The 20,729-nt window shown below is 38.7% G+C and overlaps 2 protein-coding genes and 1 long non-coding RNA gene across 3 annotated transcripts; 2 read left to right on the top strand and 1 right to left on the bottom strand.

Annotated features, from left to right (window-relative positions):
- Positions 1–2,905: 2,905 nt before the first annotated feature.
- On the bottom strand, positions 2,906–3,810 carry LOC135594402 (uncharacterized). The gene is made up of 2 exons (XR_010480086.1): positions 3,451–3,810; positions 2,906–3,348 (listed from the first exon to the last, which is right to left on the bottom strand). It is a non-coding gene; the product is annotated as an uncharacterized LOC135594402 (long non-coding RNA).
- A 2,431-nt stretch (positions 3,811–6,241) lies between these two features.
- On the top strand, positions 6,242–8,009 carry LOC135593845 (protein JINGUBANG-like). Its single transcript, XM_065084153.1, has one exon. The coding sequence runs from the start codon at positions 6,290–6,292 to the stop codon at positions 7,766–7,768; it is 1,479 nt and encodes a 492-aa protein (XP_064940225.1). The 5' UTR covers positions 6,242–6,289; the 3' UTR covers positions 7,769–8,009.
- Positions 8,010–15,373: 7,364 nt separating this feature from the next.
- Positions 15,374–18,709, top strand: LOC135594155 (wall-associated receptor kinase-like 14). Its single transcript, XM_065084564.1, has 2 exons — positions 15,374–16,286; positions 17,664–18,709. The coding sequence occupies exons 1-2, from the start codon at positions 15,551–15,553 to the stop codon at positions 18,707–18,709; spliced, it is 1,782 nt and encodes a 593-aa protein (XP_064940636.1). The 5' UTR covers positions 15,374–15,550.
- Positions 18,710–20,729: the final 2,020 nt, after the last annotated feature.

Below are 20,729 nucleotides of genomic sequence, written 5' to 3'. Positions count from 1 at the left end.
AATTAAATTGAAGCTTTTTAGGGCCCATAATTTTAGCGGGCTTGAAATTTTTTTTGGATTATTATTATTATTAGTATTATTATATACAGATTTTGAAAATAAAATATTTATTATTACAGATTTTAATACAGAAAATACATCCCTTCAAATAATAAGATACTCCAAGATAACTTCTAACCAACATTAACATTAATTTTTCAAAAAATTAAACGAATATATAAAATATCAAAACATAAGATATCTCTAGTTTTTTTTAAAATTACCTTTGAAAATATCATTTTTGCTATTGGAAACCATTTACTTTATATAATCATCTAAAAAATAATAAAATATAATTATATTAAATGCAATCCCTCAATTACCCTTACTTTATAAAACTCATTTCATTCATTGGTCAATAATCCTAGCGACAATGTCGGAACTCTAACAATGTCCTTTCTAACCATCTTCAATGATTAAAACGAAGAATTAAAATAAGAATTAAAGAAAAGAAAGGAAAGAAAAATGGTGATGATGAAATGAAGTGAAAGAGGGTTGGAATTAAATGATGAATTAAGAGTATTTATATTTATTTGTAAAGGGATATCTTATAAATATTATAAATTCTTAAAATGATATTGTAAATAACGAAAAAAAATTATCGATGCAAATCCATATGTTTTTTTGACCTCATAACTCCATGGAAATTAAACATTAAGATACCATATCCATAAAAATTATAATTCCATATCTTTTTAACCTCATAAATTCATATGTTTCAGTAACTTTTGAAAGAATAAAAATTGAATACTAATGATAGTTAATTACAAGGGATAATATATAATTAATCAGTTATACAACATTATCAAGCTTTTTAAGATCATCTTATCTTTATGGAATAGAGTTTTGAGTTTGAGTTCGATCGTTTGATGAAATGACAGATATCATATCCATTATCATCTCTAATCTTTCAGTGAAGCTACGATTAGCGACTAACTGTAGTTTGTGAAGATTAACAGCTTCGTCTACTTGATAGACCAATCAAAGAGACAAATTGATTGTTGGAAGAAACAAAGGGCTAAGACAAAAAGCCAATTTCCATTTCATTGATCTGATGATCTAATTAGTGTTCCAAAGTCCATTCAATCCTATGAAGGTGGTGGAAAAGACAACGTTCTAGAATGCATGCAATGCTATCATAGAACAATATTTTAAGCAAAAGGTTGTGATCCAAAGTACGTCCAACTATGTCAGAGAACAATAATTAAGTACTTATCTGAAACAAAATGCGGCGCTTAAGCAGGAAGAATAGACACATCATCTTGGAAGTATAATTAAACATAGTTTCAATATCATACAGGAACTGTTCCCGTTTAAGAGGACTGTTCCTCTCAAACATGCACTACATAAGGAACAATGCATCAAACCTTAGCCAAGTTGATGTATCAATAATTGGGTTAATTATAAATTAGTAAAAATATCATACGTGTTCAATGATAAATTGAAATAAGACAGAATCAACAAGTACTTAGTAATAAACCCTACAGTATATTCGTCAACAAAGTCAATAACATAAAAAGAAATAATATTAAATATTTTAATTTCATAAATATAGAGATCCTAATAATTTTTGAAAACATAACGAGCAAGATGCTAAAATAGCTAACTACAAAAGGATAATCTATAATTAATCTTGCTATTTAATTTAGTCTCATGAAGGATCACAATCGAGTGGATGAGACATTTAGAAAACTAAATGAATCATCATCAGGATATGTACATATTCAGAAATCATTGTCACGTATCTTGCTGCAATAACACACCACCTGCATAAAAGTCTATAGTACCTATATTTAATATACACTGACATCAGACACCTTGAAGCACATGCAATTCTTCCACTAAAGTTCCAGATTGTAAATTGATTCCAGTCAGCTACTAATATTATACACACTGATTTCCTTTGATTGATATGATAAGATCTGGTGTGGTTAGTTTAACAATTTGTGTACAAGATATTTTGCCAAGTCACACATATCAAAGGCATGACAAGATTAATTTACTTGAACCTGACGATACCCCCTAACCTAGCAAGCCCTTCCACTTCATTTGGTTGAATGATCTCATCCTTGGCACTTAAAGTACACTGAGAAATAATTTAGGAAGGTGGCATGATATGACTTGACAACTAAGATTCAAATATCTCAAAAGCAAGGTTTTCTACTATTGTATAGTGCAAAAAGAGTAACACAGATTGCTTACCATAGATTGCCTGCATAAACTAGTACTACTGTCATTATCATAGATGAAGAGTATAAGCATTTATCTAAACCAGCATGCCACGTTTCAGAAGCGCACACACACACATAATAGCACTGATGTCACTCACTTAGAAGTATAACTAAACTATGTTTCCACAAGATATGCATATATGTACATGATACTGCTTCCATTCAAGAGTTCTGTTTCCTCTCAAACATGCACTGTATAAGAAAATACTAAACCAGGCAACGTAGCAGTATAAATAACTATAGTCTTCGCACATTAGTTTCATCATCTGAATCTAATGATGCTAAGAAACTGTACTGCTGCAGGATGCACAGAGACATAGAAGCACTGCTGTCATCTGGATAACATCATATCCATTTTGAGTACTGTTTCCTTTCCAAAGTGCATGCACTCTGCAAGAAACTATATTAAACCTTAACCATTGAGTCATGGAAACAGGCCAGGTTGCACACTCTACAAGAATCAACATCAAAATATTGCATGTAGGTTTATAATCAAACAACTACTTTTGATCCTTTAGCTTAATCTTTCTGGGTCTTGTGAGGAACACATTAGTCAAAGACGCAAGTAGAGTGGAAAAAGGTGATCTTAGAAGGCTATATAAGCTGCCAAATAGTATCATCATCACAAAGTAACATAAGAAAATCTTTGTCACATTCATTGCTGCAATATTAAAAATGCCATTGGCATGATATATATCTTCCAAAAAGTGAAACAATAATGAAACTGTTTCCCTAATCCCAGTCTAATAATGATAAGAAGAGCACAGTAAGTTTTTGAGGGCACTAAAATATGAAAGTATGTTTCAGGTGGACAGAAGAAAAGATAATAGTGAGTTATATATACAGCTGAGAGGGGTCGCCACTCAAAGTGGCGGTTGTTGATATGGTGCCTGTTTGCAACAAGAGGACTATAGGGTCGACGAAGTAGAAGCTAACCGTGTACCGAAATGTGGGTAAGCTGGCTCCCAAAAGCTCCCTCCTCGGCTACTGCGCACAAAGATGATGGTCTTATCCCGTTGCGAAGGTGACAATGGCACCATCAGACTTTGACATCCACAACAAGGACAAGCGACAAATGCTGCGCGACACAGAGGGGCAAATTATCGAACAGTGGATGCGCATATCTCGGACTCTTTTCTATCGAAAGGTAGCAGGTAAGCACGGCGTCCCTGTCGCGTACCTCAATTCGATCAGACGCATCTGGGCGATTGCAATGACACTGCCTCCGATCACGAAGCTATCGGCTGCAATTGGGGCATGCATCGTTGTCTCTGCCTACCAAAGTGATACGTGGCCGTGGAAAGCAAATAGCTCGCAGCGGTGAGGTGTGGTTGTAATAATCGAACGCGCCCCGTTATATGCTACTGTTACGTGGCGGGTCACTGGCGCTGTGGAATCCGCCGGCTGTAGATGACGACGACGGTGGTGGCTTTCGGGACGTCAAAACCTAGAAAAGAGGTGCACGTTACGAGTCATAGGCAGCAGTCTGGCTGGGCATTAGACGGCCACTGTTGAATCGCGATCATGGCGCTGTGTTCACTCATTGTTTCTGTGGTGTCCATTAAGTTATGATTGATATCTTTGGGAATAATTATGGTCTCAGGTTCACGATTTGGAATAGCAATTAGTAGAATGTTCGAGAATGTTATTTTACCTATTTTCGGATCTAATGGATTATTCAAATGTGGTCGATAAGTACATTGATGTAACTTAAGTGAGTTGGATAGCTGCAAGTTTCCAAAAAAACAAAAGAAAAAAATTAACCTGTTGGATGAATGACGAAAAGATGAAAGTAAAATATTTTGATTTTTTATTATGAGATGGAATCTCACTTTCATCATTTATTATTTATATAAAAATTAAAAAAAAATATTATGAGAAAAATAATTATGATATGTAAGACTTGATGATAAGAAAAAAGAGGATAGATAATCGAAGAAGAAAGATGAGCACGAGAGATGAAGACGAGTATTAATCTTAGAATTTTATGATGAAATGATAATTTTTTTACTAGTCAAACTATTTTGTGCCATTTTTTATCTTGAAAATGTAATGATTATCACCAAATTTCTTTTATGATATAATTATTTTTTTAAGATGTAATTTAATTATATTACATATAGAGAAAAACATGAGATAACATAATAATAATAATAATAATAATAATAACAGTTAGATGATTCTGCGAAAAGAAGTGCAATCGGAAGGTATGTTTTATATAACAACCGTTATATAACAAAATCAATGTCATCTTCAAATTAATTAAAATGGACAGTATTTTGAGTGATTTTTTCTTGTTATCTCTTGTCGTGTCATAGTAAAAGTAGTTAAGATAAGCTTATTTTTTTATAAATATTTCATGTCAAGATGTTGAAATAGTCAAATAGGATGCACCTTTCCGATCTCATATCTTTCAAACATCATCATATGTTTTTAGTCGAATTAGCTTTGATAGGAAATATACTAATCGTAAATCATCATCTAATATATTAAAAAAAATTCAAATCGCCTTTCATCTATTTATTCTTATAGATAAATGTCTAAGATAGATTGTCTAGGGTTGTTTCTCTTTTTGTCCGTTAAACTAAATTTTTAACCATCTTCCTTCCTACCACCGGTTTCCTTGAGGATATTAGGGAAGGATGGAAGAAAGACCTAGATATCAACAACATCATAAAAAAATTGGAGGATCCAAGTGCAATAGTCTACTACACTTGGGATTCGAAGGATCTACGCTACAAATGTCGCATTGTGCTTATACCTGACTCCACTTGCATCAAAATCATCCTGTTCTATACCTTTATGCTCATTTTTGTCACATTGTAGTTGATTGACTTATGAAATATGCTCATTTTTGTGCTATGAGAAATCCCTACACTACTACTTGTATTACGTAAATTTTTATAGAAAATATTGTTAAACTACATGGGATGTCAATGTCCATTATAAGTGATCGTGATAGGATCTTCACTAGTAAATTTTGGACCGAGTTATTTTAGTTACAACGCACCAAACTCAAGATGATCACAACATATCATCCACAAACTAACGATTAAACAGAGATGATAAACATGTGTTTATATACCTTCGGTTAAACTGATAGTAAACATTTCTTGAAAAAAATTTATAGACTTCAATCATTAATCTGAGCGTTAAAGAGATAGAGTTGAAATTTTTTTCCTAATATAGACTTTTTGGTATAGATATCACCTCCAAGTCATTTCGAACATTCTAACACTCACATATTTGGATCATGTATAATTGACTCATTTTCTCAAACAAACTTATTGCTTAATATTTTTATTACCTTTCAATCATGAGATCATTTAACACTCATCTCTAAAAACCAACAAAATCCTAATTTAGATTGTATACACCATCTTTTTCGAGATGGAAAGGATCTCTTTTGTCATTAAGCATTCTTACACTGCACTCCATATGATGCACATCTACCTAACGATTGTTAAAGATCTGTGTTGTTTGCATTGTGAATTCGTGTTCGAAGGCTTGTACAAGTTAAACCGTGCCAGCAAATTACTCTCCGCGCCACTTTTCTACCCTTTTTCTTTTTCTTTTTCTTTTTTGTTCTTTTAATCCAAATTGATTGAGCGGTGGGCTAAAGTAAACACGCGTCACCAAAGCATCAAATTACGGCTTTAATCTAACGTTTGGTCCGACCAATAGAAGCCGAACGTGTCGTCCTTCGAAGTAAAAGCTAAAAACGCAGGGTCCACGGAGGACCTTCTCACCGAAAGTGAGGGCCCAGCGTCCTCGTGAAGCCAAAATTGTGTTTCGTGCCTCGGGCGAGACATGGGTCCGCGTGTTTCCCCCTTTAACAAGCGGTTCCGCTCCCGCAGTTTACCGAACGAAACGTTCCGTACATCTTGGAGTCACGTTTATCCACGTGGCGTCGCTTGGTTCTTTTCCTACCCCTATTTATACACCATCGGCGGCCTTTGGGTTTCGATCGCAGCAAAGCCTCCACCGTAGTCTCTCGCACACACTTTCAAGTTTCAATTATGACGGACAGAGAGGATGGCACGGCAAGCCGACCGCGCACCGCCAACCTGTTCGACCTTCTCCAGACCGATACCACGTTCCAATCTGAGGACGAGCTACCCCGTGGCAGAAGCAGTGGCCGCGGCCTGGGCTCCTCCTCCGCCAGCCTCGGCTACGACTCCGACTGCAACTCGGCCAGTGCCCGGGGCTCACCTTATGACCTGTCCCCATGGAACTCGGCGGCCGCCTCCCCCTTCGCCAAGTCACCTTGGGCCTACCACCCCGTCCTCTCCGACGACGCGGCTGACCCCGACGCCACCGGCCTCGTTGGGTCGCTCGTCCGCGAGGAGGGCCATGTCTACTCCCTCGCCACCGCCGGGGACCTCCTCTACACCGGGTCCGATAGCAGGAACATCCGCGTCTGGAAGGGCCAACATGAGCTGTCGGGCTTCAAGTCCTGCAGCGGCCTCGTGAAGGCTATTGTGGTCGCCGGCGACACGATCTTCACTGGCCATCAGGACGGCAAGATTCGTGTCTGGAAGACTTTCGCGAAGAACCCCGTGGTCCACAAGCGCGTGGGGACGCTCCCAAAGCTCAAGGACTTCTTGAAGAGCTCCGTCAACCCATCTAACTACGTCCAGGTGCGGCGGCACCGCAAGACAGTGTGGCTTCGGCATTTCGATGCGATTTCCTGTCTCAGCCTCGACGAGGAGGCCGGGATTCTGTACTCTGGGTCTTGGGATAGGACGGTTAAGGTGTGGAGGGTATCGGACTCCAAGTGCCTCGAGTCCATCAAGGCGCACGACGATGCAGTCAACGCGGTGGCGACCGGATTCGGTGGATTTTTGTTCACGGGATCGGCGGAAGGCACGGTTAAGGTGTGGCGTAGGGAGGCGGCAGGGAAAGTGGGTGCCACGAAGCACGTTCTTGTGCAGAGGTTGCTGCAGCAGGAGAGCGCGGTGACGTCTGTGGCCGTGGCGGAGGTTGCTGGGGTGGTGTACTGCGGATCGTCGGACGGGACGATTAACTACTGGTGGTGGGAGAGCGGGCAGTGGCAGCTGGCGCACGGCGGGGTGCTCCGTGGGCACCGGATGGCGGTGCTGTGCCTCGCGGCAACCGGGAGACTGGTGGTGAGCGGATCCGCGGACAAGACACTCTGCGTGTGGCGGAGGGAGGAGGGTGACGGCTCTGTCGGAGGCCCAGGCCACACCAAGCTGGCGGTGCTCGCGGGCCACGAGGGGCCGATCAAGTGCCTGGTCGTGGAGAAGGAAGACGGCGAGGTCGGCGGGGCCAGCGGTTGTCCCCGCTACGTGGTGTACAGCGGCAGCCTCGATAATTCGGTGAAGGTATGGCGCGTGCCGGAGCAAGGTGCGACGCCGTCGCCTCCGCGCGCGCGGCGCGTGGAGGCGCAGCCGCCGCAGAGCGAGAGCGAGGGCGCGAAGCTGATGGAGTTGGGCTCGCACGTGGGACAAGACTTTAGCGTGCCGGCCGCTGCGTGAGCGGACGTGCGGAGATGCACCCCCTGTTTCATGTACGTATTTGTTCCGATCTTGGAAAGCATGTCTTTATGAGTGTGTGTGTGTGTGTTGTATGAGAGTCCGTGTTGTTGAATACGTGGTGGGGATTAGATACTGCCGAGGAAGCACCACAGCAAGAAGTAATAATTCAGTGGCAAATGCGCAAAATTAGGAATCCTTTTGTGAACCAAAATAGAATGTTGCATGATTTCTTCTGAGTTCATGTTTGTGTGAAGTTGTCAATGTGCATGATATCAATTATATATGTGGATACGATATATGTGGAGATCCAATTTTAAAGTGTTCCTATCACTCAATTAGATTGAATAAATCTTGATTAAATCGATTATAATTTAATTAAAAATTATTTGATTCAATTAAATGATACGAGACATCTCATAATTCAATAGCAATAATTTTGTCACACGTGCTACGTGTATTTAATCCATAATCATAGACGATGTTGACCTTTGTATTTTTCTCTTTTTTGTTTTTTTCTTTTCTTATCACATACTTTTTTCTCTTGTCTATTTTTCTTTTGACTTCTCCTTTGTCGTAGTATCTCTCGCTCCTTATCATAATCATCCTCATTATCCTCTCATAATCTTGCCTCATCGATCATTGCAACTCTCGCCCCTTCCTCTATGATTTTTTCCTAATCCTCTTCATCTTCCCCCAATCTCTCCTTCTAGTTATAATTTTTTTAAATTTATTTAAATTTTATTATATATAAATTTAGTATTATTAATTATATTTGAATATTATTATTTTTAATTAAAAATTAATTAGAATAATATGAAGAACATATAGATACTTCGCTATTAATGGGGATTCCTAATCCTTACCCCCACCCATCTAAATGGGGATTCTGAGTTTATGTTTGTGTGAAGTTGTCGATCAATATGTGCATGATATCGATTATATCCGTGGATACGATACATGTGGAGATCCAATCTTAAAGTGTTCCTATCACTTTATTAGATTGAATAAATCTTGATTAAATCGATTATAATTTAATTAAAAATTATTTGATTCGATTAAATGAAACGAGACATCTCATAATTCAATTACAATAATTTTGTCTCACGTACTAATGTGCACTTAATCCTTAATGATAAACGATGTCGACTTTTGTATTTTTCTCTTTTTTGTTTTTTTCTTTTCTTATCACATACTCTCTTCTCTTGTCTATTTCCTTTTGACTTCTCCTTTGTCGTAGTACCCCTTGCTCCTCATTATAGTCACCCCTATTATCCTCTCATAATCTTACCTCGTTGATCATTGCAACTCTCACCTCTCCCTCTATGATTTTTTCTAATCCTCTTCATCTTCCCCCAATCTCTCATTCTGGTTATAATATTTTTTAAATTTATTTCAATTTTTTTTATATATAAATTTTAGTATTATTAATTATATTTAATATTATTATTTTTAATTAAAAATTAATTAGAATAATACGAAACATATAGATACTTCGTTATTAATGAGGATTCCCAATCCCTACCCCCACCCCATCTAAATAGGGAATGAAATGAGGATGGAGACTTATCTTATCTCATTCACATCAATAATTATGTGTTAAGTTGATTTATTATTATCTTTGTGATTTGAACATACTTATATAATATATGCTAATTTATTCATGATATATTCATGGAGAATTCAAAATTCTATGTAATAAAAAGCATGAAATATGACAATAAATGTGAATGCAAGCACATACAATATAGTGGATATGAATAAATAATGTAAACTGTTCTAAGCTTTTAAAATAAAATATAATCCATTAGATATATAAGATTTATCTAATGGTATTAAGCAATAATGTCCTAAATGATGATAAAATATAATCATACTGGATCTAAAAATACAATTTTAATGGAATAAAAATGCAAATAATTAATTTTAGAGGTATATATATATATATATATAATCCTTGAATCATAACAATAATAATAAGAAACTACTGTTACGGCAATGACAACAAAACCGGCCACCGATCGACCGAGAGCACGAGAGTGCGTTTCTGCCTTGTTTCCCGCGATCGAATGCCTCTCCGCCGTAGTCTTCCTTCCCCATCGCGCATCAGGCGATCTCATGCTTGTAGTGGTAGCCAGCGCTGTCGACCGGAAACGCCGGTTGGTTGGGTGTCGATCTCTTGGTTCTCTTGGTTGGGCGTCATTCCGGGCTGCATGAATTGTGTTCCCCGAAAAGCATGTCCTAATCCTCGCGCCGGCAATGACGCATGTGGTCTGGCGCCTGAGGGCGTTCTCGGTCTGCCTCTTGGAGTTCGCGGCTCTCTGTTCTGGTATAAGGTCTTCTCCTTTTAAGTTGTCCGAAAGGTGTTTGTGGAAATACAATAGATTTTTTTGTTCCCATCTTAATGATTGCGACATATTCTTGTGAAGGTGATCCATGGTTATGTCTAATACTTGGTGCTCTCTGTATGCTACTTGCTCCTCCATTGATGCATCTTTTGCATGGGTTCATCTTTATCGTGGAAAGAAATTCGAATTTGACGCAGTCATATGGAAAAGAACCACTTAATTCCATAATGTTATTTGTTGAATTCTAACCAAAAATCGTCGCAGTAACAAATAATGCCGTTTGGTTGGATAAACCTTGTTTCCACAGACAGTGCTGTGTTTTGCAGTTCGAACTTATGTAAGTTTTACAGGTTTCCTTTGAGATGACAGATAGTGACCATCTTGCAGCTTAGGAATCTTCTACTCATGATTGGATTCTTACCAGACAAGACTGCTGTTGTTAAGGCGATGGGAAGGAACTTGTCAATTCTTTTCTTTTTGTTCAAAAAGAAAACACATAAAAAACAACAACAAAGAAAACATGTGCAATTGAATGCACCTCGTGAACCTAACAGAAGGCACTGTTGCCAAAATCTTATTTGGTTTCCTTTCAAATTATTATGGCTTTCGGATCTCAAGATTTATCTAATCATACTTTTTCAGATATGGCATAACAGTTGAACCTGCAAAAAGAGAAAGGGCAGACTTTATGTCATGCATTTGAAATAAACATGGTAATCTTCTTTCAAGTTTGAATTCTCATAGAATGAGAATAACTATAATATGCATAAATTAGCTTTATCTTTGCAATTATCTGTTTTTTTCCTGGTATTAGTCATGTTTCCCTTCATGTTTGCTTTTATGAGATTAATGTACGTTTTTTTATACATGGTTGCCATGTTTGTGTGAACTACAAGTTTAGGATTTAAGAGAGCTTGAGTTGTATGATCCAACTCAAAATAATGAGAATATCTTAATGAGATAGCTGAAGGAAATTTTGTTAAAGAACATGAGCTGAATTTTGAAGATGAATCAGCTTACATGGACTATTTCCCTGGTCTCTAGTTTGCTGTTTTGTTTTCTTTCTACAAGGTAGTCCTTTGATTTATTCTAATAAAGACTTTTCACCCAAACTTAGAACTACTTGTAGTAGCTTGTTGTTGGAACATTGGAGGTACGTTTAGAAATCATGCATTTGTGCTACTATTATGAGGGTGATGCCAGTGCATATGCATTTTAATTGGCTGATGTGGACTGCAAAAATCTAATGCTGACGCCAGAAGAATTATCTGTGATTTTGGACAAAACTCTAAAATAGTTGGTTTCCTTTTCTTTTATAGAGCTGATATTAGTCTTATTAGAGATGGTAGCACTTTTAGTTTGCTCCTTGTTGTCCTATGGTATTGTTACGGTTTATATTCACTACCAATAGTGAAAAACTTAAAAGTACATACAAAAAACATGTTTGAGAGATTTGTTCTGATTTGTTGATTTTAGGAAATATGTACAAGTTTCTCGGAATTGAAAAAGAATTTGCTACTTTTCGAGGAGTAGATTGAGGTTTGGAGGCGAGCACAAGAAGACGTCAACATCAGACTTCCATGAAGTGTAGGACGACTTGATGGAGTAGAGACACAGCCCAAGTGGTCCAGACTATGGAGATATCCAAGCTGGTCATCATAGATAAATTGTGATCAAGTTAGATGGATCATTGCAGCAGTGAGAACAATTTGTGAACTGAGAGATAAAGCACAACTCAGCAAAGATCTTAACTCAGTGCCAATTACACACCTACCTGTATTGATTTCTTAGAATCTATGTAGTGTTCTCCAAACTCCCAGAGAACCTTAAACCACCTATTCTAGCCCTCATTAGCTTCTGGCCCAGCTGAGAATTGCTCACCAAAAAAAGTAGACATTAATTAATTTGATAATATGGAAATGTGGTCACAGAAATAAATTGTTGAAAAGTAGAAGTTAATTTGTAGCCCATAGGAGATACTAATTGTTGAAACAACCAATGCTAGGTGGACTCAGAACTGATAGATGTGGTAAACCAGGAAAAAGGAACATCTGCAGAACTGCTTATTCAAATTGGATCTGAATACATTGCTCAATAATTCTTCAAGCAAATGATGCTGCCTCTTCAATATCAACCTGAATGCTAGCAAATGAGAAGAGATCAGTATGTGAAACCACAGCCTATGTGTTGAGGCCATTGTTAAAAGATACCTAATAAGTATCACTCAACATAACTCTGAAAGAGGCAGCTACAGAGAAGCAGAATCTCACTCTACATATGATTAGAATGAAGCTCTTAATAGCAAGCATCTAAAAAAAATGTCATGAAGATTTCAGATCCAGAAATCATGGTTCATGTATTCACATCATATGTTTTGGCTTTATAGCTCCCCACCAATGCAAGAAAACCAAGGCATTTTTTATGATGTTCCACTGTCTTCAACTTCAGTGTGCTTTTGATCATGTCTTTGAAGTTTCTTATCCACATGCTTGATTTCTAGATTTTCATAGCAGATGGAGTTTTAGGTGTCCATAAATGATAGATTATTCAGACCTCAAAGGAGAAATCATCTTCTGTTACCACCAAATTCAAAATAGAAAGAGAAGTTAATGATTCTCAGTCCAATATAAGTGGAAATTAAGTAAAAGCTGGGGTAGAAAATGATGACCACCAAATATACTTTCTAAAAAACCGAGAAACATGAGCAATATTTGTGTTTCTAATGTTAAAAATAATTTAAAACATAAACAGTGCCAATCATGCAACTGATTACTTAAGATTAGAATGAGTGTGTTCAATTGTTGTAAACTTGCATTCTCGGATTAGATGCTTCAAGGGTGTATGCTCCACTTCTTGGTATTCCTCTTTTTAGCCTGGATTCATCTGATTTATCTGGGTAAGATAGATGAGAAACATGTTTGGGTAACTATAATTATCTACTAATGGTTTCTGTATCTATAATTAGTATGCATGCACTAGTGGCACAAAAAAGTCTTGTTAGTTATGCACATTATGAATATGTGGACTTCCATCTAGCATAATTTATCTCACGTTCTTATTATTATGTTAAGTATGTGGAATTTTCTAATTCACAGGTCTTGATGATGATGATGATGGAGTTCAGTGGAATGGATCACACACGGTGTGCAGCCACTGGCAACATCCAATGCTGTGGACCTGTAAGTTTGTTTACAGCAATTTTTTCATCTAAAACATAAGGATGATCTTCTCTTAAGCTTTCTTAGTGTTTGAGGAGGTTCCAATGCTGTTTATATTTTATCAAGAGATTATTTCCACATAAATATGATCAACCTTATTTGTACCTTCTTTCAACCCTGGAATAGTAGAAAATTGGGGGAGAAAATACTTCATGTTGACATTGCTACCCAGTCGCAGTATAAAAATACTCTGCAGAAGCTAGGTTTAGCTGTAGGGTGATTATGAAGAAGAATAGTAATCTTTGAGATCAATCATATTGTACATAAACTAGATCTATCAAAACCATTAACATGTGCCATAATCAATCCCGATTTCTGTTTCTTTATTTTGTTGCCAATGCAATGTCCCTCAACTTTGTGTAGTATCAGTTCACGAATCAATGATTATGACTCAACTTTGGCCTCTACTACTCTGACTGGAACTCTAGTAATTGGCTGTTCAAGACTTGGTCATCTCCTTGTTCATACTTGGCTGCAACAGTGAAGGATAGAGTAGAAACTATGGGTGTTAGTGTAACATCCCATTATTCCTACATCGGAAGTGGACAATGTGTATGATTAACTTATAAGGACCTGATGAGTGTACTACGTTAACTCCCGCTTAAGCATTTTGGTCCGTGGTTACAAGGACCAAAATGGAGTTATTAGCCAGTTGGCTCATCAGACCCGGGTCGTGAGATTTGGTATCAGAGCCGACCTAGTATTTGGGCAGGGTGAGAGGGCTCGAGTAGGAAAGGGCTACCCGTGGATGGAGTCAAAGAATTTATCACGGCGTGGAGCCACCACTGAGTTAATCCTCACATGCACTATTCTAGGGTTCGATCTGGGTTATGTCGGGCCTTGACGAGGATGTCAAGCTAATTGAGTTAGGGATATTGTAACATCCCATTATTCCCACATCGGAAGTGGGCAATGTGTATGATTAGCTTATAAGGGCCTGATGAGTGTACTATGTTAACTCCCGCTTAAACATTTTGGTCCGTGGGAATGTGTATGATATTGTAACATCCCATTTGTCCCACATCGGAAGTGGGGAATGTGTATGATTAGCTTATAAGAGCCTGATGAGTGTACTACGTTACCTCCTGCTTAAGCATTTTGGTCCGTGGTTGCAAGGACCAAAATGGAGTTATTGGCTAGTTGGCTCATCAGACTCGGGTCGTGACATTTGGTATCAGAGCCGACCTAGCATTTGGGCAGGGTGAGAGGGCTCGAGTAGGAAAAGACTACCCATGGATGGAGTCAGAGAACTCATCACGGTGTGGAGCCACCACTGAGTTAATCCTCACGTGCACTATGCTAGGGTTCGATCTGGGATATGTTGGACCTTGACGAGGACGTCAAGTTAATTGAGTTGGGGATATTATAACATCCCATTAGTCCCACATCGGAAGTGGGGAATGTGTATGATTAACTTATAAGGGTCTGATGAGTGTACTACGTTAATTCCCGCTTAAGCATTTTGGTCTGTGGTTGAATGATCAAAATGGAGTTATTGGTCAGTTGGCTCATCAAACTCGAGTCGTGACATGTGTTATACAGTTTAAGGATGAATCATCGGCATGACAATTTATGTGCTCGTTGGCTCATTAATCTTCTTTTCTTTCCCTTTCTCTAGTGGCTGTAAGTTTCTATTCTCTCTCTTCCTAACTACCATAGGTTTCACTAATAAGCTGGAGAGGCAAATTAAGCTAATCGAGATGTATTTTGCCTCTTTTCTTCTTTCCCAAAAACTTTAAATTATTTCTATACTTTTTCAGTATAAAGGATGAACATCAAGCAAATCAAGAGAACTGAACCAAAAAGGCATTATCCACCAGAGCTTTCATTGTTAAGCTAAGGAAGTCATCATCCTGTTTCCAATTAAGAGGTTTTCCATTTGTATATATTTTGTTATATAAAATTTTCCAAGCATAAAATGTGAATACCTTGATTTGCTAACCATACAACCTTCCTGCGCAGGTGACAATTAGTGTAGCGACCTTATCTTAGTGGGCGAAGAAACAATGGATCTGTTCAAGGTTGACATCCTTACACTAAAATGCACACCCCCTTTTACCATTTGGCAGCACCCACCAAGTCATCCAATCCTACTGTCCGACTTCCTTGCTTCGCCAACAACGAAGAAGAGAGAACCACAGACGCTTTATTCTTCCCAGTCTTCTTCTCCACTTTCAGTTTGCTTCCATTTGTTGTTTCCGCTGATCGACAGATAGAGAATGTCTTCGTCCCATCAAAACCCTGTTTTCTTCTTCTTCCTCCTCTTCTTTGAACTTGTCTTCTTCTGTGCCGCTACAAGAGCTTCTGGATGCAACCAGACGTGCGGCTCCGCTACTGTCTCCTACCCCTTCGGCTTCTCCGATGGATGCGGAATCCGGCTGAACTGCTCCGCCGCCGGGGAGATGCAGCTCAGCGGACACCGGATCACGGTCATCACACATGAAACCATCATCTTGGACGTGCAGCCGGTCTGCGACCGATCCATCCTCGCTGCCGAAGGGCTCTTCCGGAGCCACTACGCCATGACGTCGAGCAACACGCTGTTCCTGCGGAACTGCAGCTCGCAGAGGGACTTCGGGTGTATCATCTCCACCGAGAAAATCTCCCGGCGTCTCAACGTGACAAGTTGCGGGCTGCAGGGCGACGACACCATCTGCTACTCCAGCAGGAAAACGGGCGGGTTCCTCTCCTGGGAGGAGTTTTCGGAGGCCACCGCCGGGTGCGCGTTCATGTTCGCGTCGGCGAGGTACGGGGGGGCCACCTTCAGCAAGCCGTCGCTCGTGTTCGGAGAGGCCGAGACCGGGTGGTGGCTCAACGGAGAGTGCCGATGCGCGACAAACGCCAACTGCAAGCGCGTGGACACGCCGGTCTCCGGGGGGAGTACGGGCTTCCGTTGCAGCTGCCACGAGGGGTTCGTCGGGGACGGCTTCGCCGACGGCGCAGGTTGCGCGAGAGGTCAGTCCTGCGTCTTCTCTTCTATTAATCACCACTTCCATTGCATGCTGTTTCACTTACGGTGATCAAAATCTAGAGAGAGAGAAAGAGAGCTTGAAAATTTTATTCTAGCATTCATATGATAATAAAATAGATACTATCAATCTAATTAAAGATATTGCATTACAAATCCAATATTGGAAAGAAAAAAAAATCATACTGTAGTAATTTAATAATAGGACATTACAACCTCTTCTTAATATTGTTGCTGTGATTCTTGAAATCATATGGAATTTAGCAAAAATACTTTGTCTAAGTCGGATTATGTTTTCTAAAACTTGAAGTTTGATTTGGTGAACATTAAGATATCTTCTAATTGGGGATTAAGGACGACATGGTTCAGTCATATATATCAGTTTGACCAGAAATGAAATGGATTAGCATAATTAACGAAGAGATGTGTTCAAATTTTTACTGTCACTTCTTTAGTTAGTCAATATAGTTTAGATGAGGTAGGCCAATAACCATATTAGAATAACCCAAATTATGGATGAAAAATGTGAGAGTCGATTTCATCTTTAGTGAACCTTATAAGTTGTCAAACAAACAAAGAAGTGGATGAAATGCTTGTTATGATTCACAACATGTGGAAATTGTCTCAGAAGAAAGGTTGTGTGTTTCATTGGGCCATTATGATTGGAACCATCTTATAGTTTTTGGTTGACATGGAGTTCTTATGACTTCTGAGAGGCCAACTTCTACTGCCCATCTGTACCCATTAATGACCTACCTTTGTTCCTCTTAAATGACTCATCATTCTTCTCATTATTCATTCTTTAGCAATATAAGCTAAACATCAGTTTTTCCTTCTTCTTTTTTTTGTGCAGTACAAAATTGCAGGTCTTTAAGCTCCATTTCAGGCGATTGCTGGAGCGGCTCCAAAGTTGGAGCTTTTCTTGGAGGTATTATGTTTCTTCCGTTGGTGCTTCATAAAGAACATGATGAAATGATCAATGGTATTAACTTAGCCGTAATATATAAGCAAAAAAGTTCAAGTTATAAAATAGAAGAAAAAAATAATGACTAAGCACAATTAACAATTAAATTATGCTGAAGGTTATCAAGGGTAGAAAAAAGAAAACTATATAGTTAGATTAGTGTTTGGGAAAGTTTTAAATAACAATTTAAAATGATGCATATGTTCATTCAATGATTTCTAAATGTTTTTGTGATGTAGATCATGTTCAATGAAATTGATCTTTGATTAGGTGTCTTTATTATAGAATTAAGGCTTCAGCCCTTTAGATAGATAAAATTAACGGTAACTTCCACATAAAAAGCCAATATTTTTTATTTCAATCATTTTTATCAAATTAATTTCCGCTTGTCTTCTCACAGGCGTCCTTGCCGCAGTCTCTCTGATGCTTGGCGTGGCATTCTTCCGCGAGTACATCCGACGCCTGTCCACCGCCTCCAGAGGGAAGCAAATCACCCGACGCCTTCTCTCTCAAACATCCTGCACTGTCGCCACCTTCTCCCTCAAGAACGTCGAACGCGCCACCAGCAACTTCGCCGGCACCTCCGTGCTCGGCACCGGCGCCTACTCCACCGTGTACGTCGGAAAACTATCCAACGCCGGCCTCGTCGCCATCAAAAGGCTCAAACACGACGACGTCGACCTCATCATAAACGAGATCAAGCTCGTCTCCTCCGTCAGCCACCCCAACGTCGTCCGCCTGCTGGGCTGCTGCATCGAGAGCGGCGAGCACATCCTGGTGTATGAGTTCATGCCCAACGGCACTCTCTCCCAGCACCTCCGCCGGAAGCGAGGCGACGGCTTGTCGTGGCACGCTCGCGTCTCCATCGCGGCCGACGTTGCCACGGCCGTCGCGTACCTCCACACGGCCGTGCAACCGCCGATCTACCACCGTGACGTCAAGTCCAGCAACATTTTGTTGGATTACGACCTGAGACCGAAGCTGGCGGACTTCGGGCTCGCGACGCCTGCCATGGTGGAGTCATCCAACGCCTCGACTGTGCCGCAGGGGACGATGGGGTACGTCGACCCGCAGTGTCACTGTAACTTCCACCTCTCGGATAAGTGCGACGTGTACAGCTTCGGGGTGGTGCTGGTGGAGATAATAACGGCCATGAAGGTGGTGGACTTTGGTCGAGCGACGAGCGAAGTGAACCTGGCGGCGCTGGCGACGGACAGGATAGGGAAGGGGATGGTGGAGGACATCGTGGACCCGTTCATCAAAGATGACTGGGATGGTCGGACGAGGGCTTCGGTGCAGGAGGTGGCGGAGGTAGCGTTCCGGTGCCTCGCCTTCTACAGAGAGGCGAGACCGTCGATGGCGGAGGTGGCAGAAGAGCTGGAGAGGATTAGGACCGAGGACTGTCGGTCGGCCGTGGAGAATGCAACGATAGTGTTGGAACATTAAATTAAAATTTATAATTATATAAAAGATTAATAAAATTAGATTTTTTTTTAAAGTTAAATTTAATAGCTTGGCTTTTTTCCTTCTATAAATATATAAATAGAGAGATTAAGAAAGATACAGATTAGAATACACAAGAGATTAATGTAGTGTCATAAAGCTGAGAAATCTGGATTTTGAGAGATTGGGAGATTTATCTCTAATTTATAGGCCTCATACTAATAAAAAAAACATTTATATACTTTTATTATATTTATAATAATAACAATAAAAAAACATAATGTCCCAATAATTTGATATTGAGTTTTGTTTAATTCAAAGAAAGTTGTGACATTGAGGCCTACTTATAGAAATTGGAGATAAAATCAAATTGGCCGAGTCTGGTCCTAAGTGGATTTGCTAATAGGTCAAATTCGACCTTGCAAGGAAGAAAGATTTTGAGATGTGTTGAAGCAAAAAGTTCATCCAAAGTGAGACCTCCAATAATAGCTTTTACCAAAGAAACTGAATAGGAGTAAAAATTTAAAAACAAATCGATTGATAAGGACTAATTACATATTATCTTATATAGTTAAAAAAAAATTATATTAATTTTTTTATAGTTATAAAAGTGAAATATTTAATTTTATTTACCATAATATCATCGATTTTATCGAAGATAGGATGTGACAATAATAACACAAAGACGATGGAGAAAATGATAATTTCAATAATAATGATGAACTAACTATATTTTAAACTATGTAGTTAGACATCTTTAGTATATCAGTCCACATACTTCAAAAATTTATATTAAACTCTTTATAGTCATGAAAGTAAAATATTTAATCTTATTTAACCTAATGTCATCGGCTTTATCAATTGAAGATATAACACATGACAGTACATACATGAATAGTACGAAGATGATGGGTAAAAAAAGTAATTTTGATGATGGTGATGGATGATGGCATCGTGGGTGGCTATTATGACGATGAACGACGACAACGACGTGGTGGTCAGCCTTATCGATGTCGATCCAAATATCAACGAGGAGGAGGAAGAGCTAGAGGAGGAAGATGAGACAAGTGAGACATCTACATCTACGTTGGCTAGGGTTTCGAGATCGATCAATCGTATCTGCTCTATCTCACCTGCCTCATATTCCTCCTTTAGCATCGTCACAAATGTTGAGCAACATCGAAGGAGGAAGATTTTATTATGTTTTAAAAATTTATTATGTTTTAGGATAATTCCCCCAAATAACAATGATTTTAATTTTGATACACTAGAATATTTTTAATTAAATTATAAGTAACCACCATGTTATTCATCTCATTGTTGGCATTTTTCCAGTTAAATATACTTGTTTTTTTTTTCAAATTGTGCACATAATAAAATTTTATATCATAAATCTTAATTTCAAGTAATCGTAAAACGAGAAGAACATCTACTTACAATAGTATCATATAATCGATGATGACATAGTGATATCATGTGCTGAACTCTTTGGCAATAAATGGATGATACGTTACCGTTATACGGGTAACATTTTAGTGATATACTATTGTCACATAAATGATAAATCAACACCACGTGGGTGACACATCAACGTCACGTGACCCACATTTCAACGTCATGTGAATGACACATTAACGTCATATGGATGACATGAAATTGATATGGACAATACACTAGAACTATGTGGTTGACACATGACTAACAATGAAGAGAGTAAGGATCAAAAGAGATCACTATAAAAGAACTTTATAGGTTTATTTCCAAACTATTAACTAAATTATTTAAACCTAAAACTATCTTAAATATCGAAAGGGTATTTGTTAGTAACACCTACTATAGTTTTATAGGATTCTAAACCTCTATAGTTGAATTAGTATTAAACAAAATTAAATTGTGATAGATGTGAAAGGGACCACAATTTGCTCCCAAATTTTTACTTAACAACAACTAATGAAGAAAATTCAATCATGATACAAATTAAAAGTTTATATAATAATTGTGATTATTTATGAATATGAGAAAT

Source organism: Musa acuminata, chromosome BXJ1-9 (assembly GCF_036884655.1).
Source record: "Musa acuminata AAA Group cultivar baxijiao chromosome BXJ1-9, Cavendish_Baxijiao_AAA, whole genome shotgun sequence".
NCBI classification, from domain to species: Eukaryota; Viridiplantae; Streptophyta; class Magnoliopsida; order Zingiberales; family Musaceae; genus Musa; species Musa acuminata.
This window is presented reverse-complemented; position numbering and strand designations above follow the sequence as displayed.

Coding starts and splice junctions, on each gene's coding strand:
- LOC135594155 (XM_065084564.1), top strand. CDS start 15,551: ATGTCTTCGTCCCATCAAAACCCTGTTTTCTTCTTCTTCCTCCTCTTC. Junction 16,287..17,663: donor CGGCGCAGGTTGCGCGAGAG/GTCAGTCCTGCG, acceptor GTCTTCTCACAG/GCGTCCTTGCCGCAGTCTCT.
- LOC135593845 (XM_065084153.1), top strand. CDS start 6,290: ATGACGGACAGAGAGGATGGCACGGCAAGCCGACCGCGCACCGCCAAC.